The following is a 10,765-nucleotide window of genomic DNA, read 5'->3' on the forward strand; positions in this document are numbered from 1 at the left end:
TCATATAAAATAGGTATTAGTTCATATAAAATGGATATTAGTTCATATAAAATGGGTATTAGTTCATATAAAATAGGTATTAGTTCATATAAAATAGGTATTAGTTCATATAAAATAGGTATTAGTTCATATAAAATGGGTATTAGTTCATATAAAATGGGTATTAGTTCATATAAAACGGGTATTAGTTCATATAAAATGGGTATTAGTTGAACATAAAACCACATCTATTTCAATGCATTTTTTGTTTTAGTACTGACCAGCTAAAATGCAATATTTCAGGAGAATGAAGATTTCATTCTTCAGACAGGATGAAGTCCCTTCCAATATCTGTCAAAAGCGGTCTAATCTGTGCATCTGAGTRTGACACATGACACTGGGTGCAGTGTGTGTGTCTGCATGCCGGGGGGATGAATCAGTGAAAGAAAAAGAGGCGTGTGTGCATCAGGAGCTCTTCCTGTGATCGTTCTGCCCCAAAACGCTGTACGCTTGTATAATCCTCGTCCATCGGTCATATGAGAGAGTGTGTGTGAAAAGCAGACTCTGGAACAGAACAAAGCCATCCTCTTTTTTCATGCTCTCCCCTTGTTACTGTCTGCAGAGGTCACACAATCAGCATCCACTCTGCCTCCCCTCCTCCCTCCCTGTTGTCTTTCAGGTGGGCATTGTTCTTCTCTACATGAAAATATCACCTTCATCACACAAGCACGTGTTCTGCTGACACATCTGTACGTCCAGCACGATAAAGACCAAGAAATTGAGAGCTATAATAGGAAAAGTGGAAATGATAAAAACACATTGTGGCAGTTTTGGTTGTGGTTGCTCTTTTTCATCTAAAAGAATTGATTATTTCTGATGACAGATGCAGATGACTGTGGCTGTAACTTCTCAACGCTCATGCCTTTGAGGGAAAACAATAATGCAATTATTTGGGGGGGTGACCCACACTTTGACCCCAAGAGTGAGCAGGAATTTAGCAGCTAAACCAGAATGCTGCACTCACTGCAGGAGATCTGTATAGTGTTCTTTATAACATTGATATGATAGTTTTGGAAAGAGTGTGTCATTTTTAACACATTTGTGTTTTGATGTGGGAAATATTGGGCCTTCTATCAGCTGCTTTGACACAAGACAAAACACACTGGCTGTTATTTCCTCCTGGCCAAGGCTAAAAGGAGAAAGTCTGTGGGAAACTTCTTAATCCTGGGAACTAGTTTCCCAGTTATTATCACATTATCAAATTAACATTGTATGGCACTTGTGCCTCAGTTTGGGTGCAACTTACCAACTCATCCAAATTCCTCATGTCCAATAAGATTCTCTTCTGCGGCCAGATGTGTGGCTCTGGTTCAGGTTCCTCCTCTTCMTCTTCAACACTCTGACAGCTGTCCTTCCGACCATTGCACCTGCTGGGTGACCTCTGCTCGTTCCCGTCGATCCGCAGGCTCTCCTGATCCCGGATCTCCTCTTCGATCTCCTCCTCCAGCTGGATCAGCATGGGGGCCAGCATGCCGAACTTGGAGCCCCGCCGCGCCACCTCCAGCAGGCACAGGACGAAGTTCTTCTCGTTGCACCTCTCCACCAGGTCGTTGGTCTCGAACATGAGGACGTCCTTGATCCAGAGCTCCTGCCTGCACCACGCGATGAAGTTGGAAACGTTGTCCCGCGCCAAGAACGAGCCGGACACCACGTTGCGCGACTGGAAGACGACGTCTTTGGACGGGACCTTCATGGAGCGGGCTGCCTCGGGGTACTCCAGCTGGAATTCCTGCGCGGTGCGGTTCACGTTGTTGGCGTGCCGACACAAGGCGCAGCCCGTTTCCAGCGCATCCATGAAGGTGTCCGCGGTGATCTCCAGATCGTACAGGGTGTTGAGCCATTCGGCCAGATCCTCCTTCATGGCGTACAGGTAYTCTTCGCTGGATTTAAAGGGCCGGATGCTTTTGGAGGCGGCAGACTGGATGTTGCTCTGATCAGCCATATTGTCAGATTATGTAGCAGTAAAAGTCTTGATTATTCCTTGATCGTCTCATCGCACAACTGAGCTCCGAAGCCCCGTCAGGGGCCGCGTTGACGCACCCATCGCGTCCATTTCTTCTRCGGGGAGCTAATTGAATCCGAGCTTTGTGCTGTCGGGAGAACATGGGGATGCGGGGCGGCCGTGGCGCATGGATGCGTTTTCCGGATGTCTGCGGAAACCCGCTTCCTCTAAGGAGCGCATCGCCGCCGGGTCCCGGAGCGAGAGGAAAAATCGTTTCAGTCCTGGACTCCGACTCGAGCAGGTCCTAATAGAAATCACCCCGCGACGACGACACGTGGCTCCGATCAGCCACCGATTTCCACATGTCACCATCAAGAAGGCTTCTCGGCGGTGAAATCACGGCGGCCGAGCGGCTCAGCTCATTTCCCTGCAGACAGGCTCAGCCCGTGTCGCACCGCCTCTTCAGMTGAATATGTTGACCTGCTGAGGCTTAAAACCAGCAGAGCGACTCGGTGGCACATCCCATTATGAGGGATAAACGCTCGGCTGAAGAGAAAAACTTAACCCCATGCTCACCAAATCAGCACAGACCTCAAGAGGCAGGGTTTGAACTGTGGAAACAGGAGTTGATCAAGAATAATTAGKWAATTCGTCCTTGAAATTTGTGTTTTGTTAGTTTAAAACGCTGGAAAGGCCAGTTTTATAGTCATAACTGAGTCCAGGCCAAATGACTAGGAGGTGGGGTAGGCTATAAAGTCATCCAGGGTCTTAACAGAGTTCAGYACAAAGCAGCCAATTCAAGAGCACATGATCTGTGCACATGATAGATCCAGTTTGGTCTTCATTTTACTGTAGAAAACTGCTTATGCAGAGGACCGAAGACTACTGTTGGTATATTGTAAGAGATTACGTCAGTGGAAGTTGGAAACGGGGTTAAACTCCATCATCCGGCAAAAGTACTGCCTGGTTTGTAGTTTGAATCTATCAAGGTAACGCCAAATACAGAAAGAGGCCTGTCAAGTTTTACAGCAATTATGAGGACCCATCTGTCCAGATGGAAAGCCAAACATTTACAGTTCAGTTGCTTTACTGAGATGTGTGTGGAACCAAAGATTATGCCCATTTGGGCTCAAATCTGAGTAATACGTGACTATCAAACCAAACTACTTTCTTCTTACAGCTGTTCCCTCTTCAGGGGTCCAGAGTCATCCTTCATCTCACTCGGTCCTCTTTTACTACACAGTCTTCTCTTTGCCTGCTGCAGCTGCATCCCTAACATCCTTCAATATACCCACTGTCCCTCCTCTGGACAAGTTCAGTCTGGTCTCAAACTGTATTTTTTCATTGTGTTGTTCCTCTGATGATTGCATTCCTATCTCACTCCCAAAGAGAACCTCAATATTTTCAGCTCTGCCACATTGAGAATCTGTTGTCTGTTTATTTTTGAGATGGGTCGTTTTCTGCAATATTTACTTAGAATATTGAAAGGAAATTCACAAAATATTTGGCTTCTTTGTCATTGGATGGGTTTTTACTTTTCTGGTGTCATTAAGACTAGAGCACAGCCTTTGCCAAGGAGGAGGGATTGTTTTTCTTTAAAAAGAGAAATTAAGTGGGGAGGAGAAAGGAGGGGGAGCTTGGAACAGAAATGGACAGAGAAAAAGTGGGAGACCGTTGGGTGGGTGTGGGATTGATGAGATCATTTTCGGGGCTTGGATGAATCAGATTCTCTCAGTAAAAAGAATGTATGACGGAGCATTTAGCATTCATTTACATGTGCAACTGACTGAAACAAATAAGATTTTTAAGGTGTCTGCCAACATGGGTTTCTTAAAAAAATCTATCAAACTTTGGTTTACCCCCTAAACACGAGTTAAGAAATATCAAGTCGACCTATTTAAAATGTTAAACATTATGACTGCAGAAAATCACATCCTTTATGAAAAGTTAAGTGTGTGAATAACAAAACAGGACATTGGTGATTATACAGCCATGTGTCTGACAAGTGCAAAAAGTGGGGGGAAAGTAAACGTCTGTGATCAAGAGATATTTGCCACTCAGTGTTTACCATTGAGTTTAGTGGAACCACAAAAAATTAAAATCTGAACACTAATAACTACTTTTAAAAATACTTTCTTTTTTTTTTTTGCCTGAGTCAAAAGTGCAGTTTCCAACCTCCGCCATCTACTGGCAGAAAACTGCAGATATTCACATAAATGCATATAATTGTACATACATGCAAATATGCATTATTTACCAGCACAAACAATATAAAATGTTTTCAACTTTTCTTAAACAGTGAAAAAAAAAAAAAACTGCCCGTTGAAATTCAAAAATAAAATGACAACACCCCTTAAAAAAAATGAACTAAACTAAAATGTCCAATTTCTTACTGGTTGGTTACATGATGAAATACAACTTTGATCTGTCAACTTTGAACATTTGTCTTTTCTGTTTATTTGATAATGCTGAGTAAAAATGCCCACAACTCAAAACATCAAACGAGTAAAATTTTATTTACCAACTATCATTTAATTGTAAGTCACAGGAAAGGGAGGTTAATACATCAACCAATGAAAAACTACACTTTACAATATATCAAACCTAATCTGCGTATTTAAAAACAAAAAAACATGCACAATACAGAATGCAATATAAACATATATAAACTAAAAAAGAAAAAACAGTTGACCAACTGCACAGCTTGTTTGAAGGCAGTTCTATAACCATCAAAATATGGAATCATAAATTAAAACTTCTTTTAAAACTTCGATCCCTCAGGAGGAACTAGTTCAGAAGTTTTCCATCAGTAAGGTCGCTCTCTACGCTCCTGGCGATGTTCCCTGAAAACAGTAAAAATAGGGAATTAAACTYAATAGCTAAATCACTGATTGGCCATCAGTGGTGTTTTGCAGAATCAAAATGTACCTCATATCCATCTTGCCACCTGGTGGTCCCATTCCTCTTCCCCCTCTGCCACCCATTCGGTCCATGGGTGGTCCTCCACGCCCGGCACCGCGGAACCCTCCCCTGTCCATTCCACCACGTCCTCTGAATCCACCGCGGTCACCTCCCCAACCTCCACGGAAACCTCCGGGTCCACCTGGTCCTCCAGCTCCAGCCGGCCCACCACGGTCCATACCTCCTCTGCCTCTGTGCATTCCCATTCCGCCTCGGCCTCTGTCACCTCCAGGAGGAAAAGGAGGGCCACCACCCAAGCCCTCAGGTTTGGGAGCTTTGCACTGGTTACACTCCATCCTCCAGGCAAAGTTCTGGTTGCCACAACCCCTGAAATATTACAAACACGTCAAAATTGCCAAAGAAACAAACAATTACCTTTATATAAGTGCAGCACAAGAAACATTCTACATACGGATTGGGACACTCCCAGTCTCCAGCTCTCTGCTGCATGTTGGCTCCYGTTGGTCCACCTCTGTTCATTCCACGTGGGCCTCCTCGTGGACCAAAACCACCACGCTCTCCTCCACGACCCATCATACCTGAAAAGGAAATTTAAATTTTCTAAAAACTTAAAAGCATCTAAAAAGAGTTTCTTGCACGATAACTAGATTTGGCTATTTGTATCACTGGATTTTGTAGAAATTGAACAAAAAAAAAAAAACAACTGAAAAAAATAATATATATATATAAATAAAATGTACAGGTGATTACCTCCACGACCCATCATGCCATCACGCATGGGCATGCCACCTCTCATTCCCCCCATCATAGGTTTTCGGCGAGCCATGGACACCTTAAGTTTTCGGCCTTGAAACTCTTTTCCTGTAGTAAAAAATTTAATAAAAACAGTCAACCACCTTGTCTTAAATGCTGGATACATTTTATAAAAATATTCATAATGGGTAATGATTTAAGTGCAATGATTTATTTGTGAAGCATACCATCAAAATGCTCCACAGCTGCTTTGGCACAGATGGGCTCCTCATAAGACAGAGTGGCATCTCCCTTTGGCTTTCCTGTGTCCTTGTCTGTGTAAATGTTGATTGCAGCATGACCCAGTCGACGATTCATCTTCAAGCACAACAAAGGGGAATTGTATTTTCAGCTGGACTAATACCTCACAGTACATGGTTCTAATGTGTTTAATGTGCATTCTGACAAGCAGCCATCCTGGAAATTAAACTATTCCTACCCTTATTGGGCCGACATGTTTAAAGAACTCAGACATTTCTTCTATGTTGGCCTTCTCGGTCAATCCAGTGATGTAAATAGTGCTGTTCTCAGAGTCATCCTGCTCTTCTGGACGTCCTACAGGTAAAAATGTTTAGAAAAAAATTAATTAAAATGAAACAGACTTGTGAACCGACAGTATGAAACAGCAGTGTGAAATTTTACTTACCCATTTCACGTTCATCGCCCATAGGTCCTTCAGTTCACAAGTTACGAATGAAAAAAACAGAATGAAAGAAGTCAGTGTCTGGAAATGAAATCTAGTACACAACTGAGAAATACTACACATTGTAATTCAAATACTCCTTTTTAGACAAATAACTCATATTGGGAAGTTGAAAAAAAATTGTTCTTTGTGGCAGAAAATTCCCAAAAGTAATACTGAATTGAGAATTGAACACTTTCAGACCCATTGGCAAAAAGAAAATGTGTCATTTGAAAAGCCTTTAAGACCAGTGAGAAATCCTCCAAAATATAAAATAGCTTCAGCTCAAATCTGACAGAGCATCAACACTTAGATTTGTAATTAACACACCTAAAATCTTGTCAAACCATAACCAGTGGTTGAATTATACGAGTACCCAGGAGCAAATGGTCTTAGGCATAAAAAAACCCAAAAGAAATAGTTTGTTTGTGTAAAATTTTGTATACCCCAATGTTAAACATTTACGCACAAGGCATATTTATGAAAAAAGTTTAAGGTTTTGAAAGGACTAACCAGTGTAATACTCGTTAACTTACCACCAGGCTTACTGAAGCCACCTCTGTCTCCGGCGCTGCTATGGGGGAATAAATGGAGATATGAAGGCGCTTCCCTTTTACAGCCACTTCCACGGCTCGAGCAAAGTGGCTTGATTGAGGGAGTAATCAAAACATTCGAACTAAGCGGACAGCAACGTAAAACTATCTCCCTAGAGTCATTAATATAAATCACAATCTCATAGAGGTGGATAATTATTACGTGAAATTCGTTAGCTAGCTCAGAACAATTTCAGTGACAGTTTGCAGTCGTGGACACATTTTCAAACACATTAATATTTTTTACAGTCTTTTAAGATGTTTTAAATCCAAAACATCTGTACAAAGAACTATTTCAGATGCATTGACGGCACACATCCTGTATTTAAGACAAGCCTGACTAACATTACTTTTGAATACAGCCTTTTGTACAAGTAAAAAAATATATAAAATGCATCTGAAATTTCACAAGAGCAGTGTGATTACATTAACCAATTATTATTAGTAAAAAAAAAAAGTACAATTTTTTTCATGAAAAAAGTTAAAATATATATACACAACGTTCACCAAGGATACGTTAAATTAAAAAAAAAAACATTTTGGTATACCCATCATGCTTATAAAATCAAAACAAAACACCATCCTCAGTTCTTGAAAAAAAAGGCAGACTTCAAATCTTTGTTTAAGCTCCTTCATGTTGCTTAAGCTGGMGACTCTACTGAGTAGATACTTTTAGAGAAAAGATGGTTTTAAATGGGTCTCACTGTTACCTGTACGGTATAAATGTGACAAAGCATGTTAAAAAGTGCTCAAAATAAAATCAGACATTGGTATTCCAAGTCACAAAACAATTTAAAACATTTCAAAAAGACAGTGTCCCCACCCACCCTTCACAAATACCTGTGCAAAGGCAAACTATGCTATGACTAAAAAGTATTTAAATATTGATTTAACTAATTTAATCTTAAATGCAAACTGTAACCCACCTTGTTTTCTTACTTACATTACTTACAAACCTGTCTTCATCTTAGATCATGTCTACTTATAATGGCTACCACATTATATTTGCAAGCTATGTTTTAGCTGCACCTTTCTTATCCAAGTGTTTGTGGCCAAGCAAACCTATACTTTTATTTAGTTATGTTGTTTTAACAAGCTTTGACAACTATAGGTCAAGCACCAATTAAATAACACCATTTAGAAATAGTATTTTAAGTTTGGATAGGTCTATACAGATTTATAAATTTGACTCTTAAATAGCCTTGTTCCAGAGGTGGTGAGCAAAAACCAACAGTACAAGTAGTGTAACAAGGAGAGAAGTTAGATTCAACCAGCAAAGTACAAAATGTTTGGACAATTATATTTTGTTTAGAGGGCTTATGTTATATTGTTTACCAACACTAATAAAACTGTTAAGTTCAACTTTGAGTAAAACCATGGACTCAAATAAAAAATGTGTACACTGTCTTACAACAACTGAAACTGGACAATATTTTTCTTCCCCTTCTTGTATTGTCTCTTGTTTTTGTATAATTTGTGTATGTGTAAGTAAAATGTCAGTTTTCCTTTCTTTTAGATGTGTAGTTTATTTGAACCGATAGGTTGAAACTTTTTTTCAACGACCAACCAAGGCAACTTCTGCAAATCATCAGTTGGCTAAAAGGCCCACATAGAAGTGATTTTTATATTAATGTGCACCATTGTTTTATGTACTGCCCTTCTAACAGAATTTATGTACATTATTGGCTTTAAATGAATAAAAACTTGAATAAAAGAAAAACTTGCAGAAATTTCTGCTTTGATAAGCCTAATGACCAGAAAATGTAAGATTTTCAGAAATCAAAAATCAAACCTTAGAAGTTTTAAAAAATTGGTTTCCAAAACTGCTTGTAAAAATGAAAAATTACGCCTCAAATTTATTCTGAAAACAAACTCCAATGAACGACTCAAAAAATGCACTTGTCTCATAACTCAAGACATGTAATATATCTAAACCAACACAAATGTGCAGTAAAACTTGCAGTTCCCCATAGTTGATCACACTGTACTTTCATAGAGAACAAAAAGGTTTTAACTTCAACTACTAATTTTGTTTAAATGGGAAAACATTTCCATTAACTGTTTAAAACACACAAGCATAATAAATGTGAAAATTGGTCACTGGATTTTGAGTTTAGACTGGAATAAATACCACCAAAATCCATGGATTGACAAAACTACAAAAACAGCCCCCTGGCTAAGTTTAAATTCATTAAATAATGTTAAGAGCAAGTTTTAAAGGTCATTACACACAGTCAGTCTTGTTTTCCCATGTTTTTGATTTTATCCTCTTAATGTGTTTGGGTGTTTGTCTTGTTCCAATTTGACAGTGAACTTCAGCATTTAGTGATTTTTTTAAAGTGAAAATGTTGAAATTTACATATGAAATGTTTTATTATATTTTGACCCCATAGTTTGTTTTGCTTTGTTAACATTTCATCACTGGCAAAACCCAGTGTTAAGATTGAAAAACCTCTTTAGACAAAATTATTAATTCAATAAATTGTTTTCTTTTGGAACCAATGTAGACATTAAAAACCAAAAGCATAAAAACCTGAGGAAACCCAGGGGTCCACCAATCACTTTGGGCTTGAAGTTTATCTTTGGAGGTTCAACCAAACTTGACTACAATTATTGATTTTATTTAGTTTGAGACTACTTTGTTTACACCAGTTGATAGTCAAATAAGAACAAATATTCATCTGACATCCCATCAAACCACAGCAACACCCTAAAATACCAATGAGGTGGTAAATAAAAACGCCAGGAGGAAACAAACTGACTGTGAACACAACTGTGTTTGAGATGGAACTGAAAATATTGTACCAGCCCAGTATATTACTTTAAGTTTGTAATGTTTGCAAGACTTGTTAAGCACACAGAGCTGTAAGCCTGAAAAACTTTTTCATGAATTTATCCAAATGCAAATCACTCCTGTGTGTGTACATTTCTTAATCTAATTTAGTTAAGTTGATATGTAAAATTTTGTATATTGCTACAAAAGGACACTGCCTGACAAACCATAAAATAAGCAACTTCCCAACTACTCAAAAAATGGTTGTTACCCATAAAGAAATAATTTATATATTAGCTATCCAATCTAATGTTTATGCACAGGTCTCTGTTCAAATATTAATGTGCAAGAAAAATGAAAAATGCTTACCTTTAATCAAAAGAGGCAGGGCTGAGAAAATTGAACAAGAATGCCTATACTAATGTTACATTATTTTAGCCACTATGGTTTTGGCGTTTAAAAAATGTCCATATTTATTAGAATTAACAAACCAATATACTGACATACTTTCATGCGTTAAACAGTTTTTTACAAGCTCTTGGTAATTAGTTTGGAGCGATTTAATTGTTTTTTGAATAATCATCCCAGCCCTACCTCAAATGCAACTGCACCTGTAGTCAAAAATCAAAATGAGATTAAAAGCTAAAGGAAATATACATACCCCATTCCACGACCCATGCCTCCACGCCCACGATGCATCATTCCACCTCGGTCAAAGCCATCTCTGCCAGGACCCCTGCTTTCCCCACCCGGGTACCTTCCGGACTCAGAACCTGGGTAACCTGATCCCCCACCTTGGCTATCCTGTCTGTAGTTATCTTAAAAAAAAAAAAAAGCAATGCAGTGACGTCAGTACAAAAAAAAAAAAATCCAACAACGGGCCTCATGCAAGAACCGTTCGTACGCACAGGTTTGTTCTTAAGTTGTGCGTACGAGTGATTTAGGAGAATTTGTGGCATTCATTTTTTTCGTATTCTAAGTTTTTCTTCTGATACGAACAAAATTCACGAGTGGTCCAGACC

General features: G+C 39.2%; 2 protein-coding genes across 3 annotated transcripts in view; both read right to left on the reverse strand.

Moving 5' to 3' along the window:
* Window positions 1-4,264, reverse strand: part of gas2l1 (growth arrest-specific 2 like 1) — a gene marked incomplete at its 5' end in the record, with an annotated part of 25,622 nt that extends 21,358 nt beyond the window's left edge. Inside the window, 1 exon segment of the mRNA XM_014014326.1 lies at window positions 1,286-4,264. Within this exon segment, the coding sequence (XP_013869780.1) occupies window positions 1,286-1,981 (696 nt within the window).
* A 214-nt stretch (window positions 4,265-4,478) lies between these two features.
* Window positions 4,479-10,765, reverse strand: part of ewsr1b (EWS RNA-binding protein 1b) — a 9,115-nt gene continuing 2,828 nt past the window's right edge. Inside the window, exons 7-15 of one of the 2 annotated variants that reach the window (XM_014014328.1) lie at window positions 10,405-10,561; window positions 6,914-6,948; window positions 6,342-6,368; window positions 6,135-6,250; window positions 5,884-6,013; window positions 5,654-5,764; window positions 5,355-5,481; window positions 4,910-5,269; window positions 4,479-4,824 (exon numbers count right to left, since the gene is read on the reverse strand). In XM_014014328.1, the coding sequence (XP_013869782.1) occupies window positions 4,788-4,824; window positions 4,910-5,269; window positions 5,355-5,481; window positions 5,654-5,764; window positions 5,884-6,013; window positions 6,135-6,250; window positions 6,342-6,368; window positions 6,914-6,948; window positions 10,405-10,561 (1,100 nt within the window). In that variant the 3' untranslated portion in view covers window positions 4,479-4,787. Of the gene's footprint in view, window positions 4,825-4,909; window positions 5,270-5,354; window positions 5,482-5,653; window positions 5,765-5,883; window positions 6,014-6,134; window positions 6,251-6,341; window positions 6,369-6,913; window positions 6,952-10,404; window positions 10,562-10,765 lie in introns of both variants that reach the window. The other variant, XM_014014327.1, reaches the window with a different exon arrangement.

This window comes from Austrofundulus limnaeus, unplaced genomic scaffold, assembly GCF_001266775.1.
Source record: "Austrofundulus limnaeus strain Quisiro unplaced genomic scaffold, Austrofundulus_limnaeus-1.0 Scaffold114, whole genome shotgun sequence".
NCBI classification, from domain to species: domain Eukaryota; kingdom Metazoa; phylum Chordata; class Actinopteri; order Cyprinodontiformes; family Rivulidae; genus Austrofundulus; species Austrofundulus limnaeus.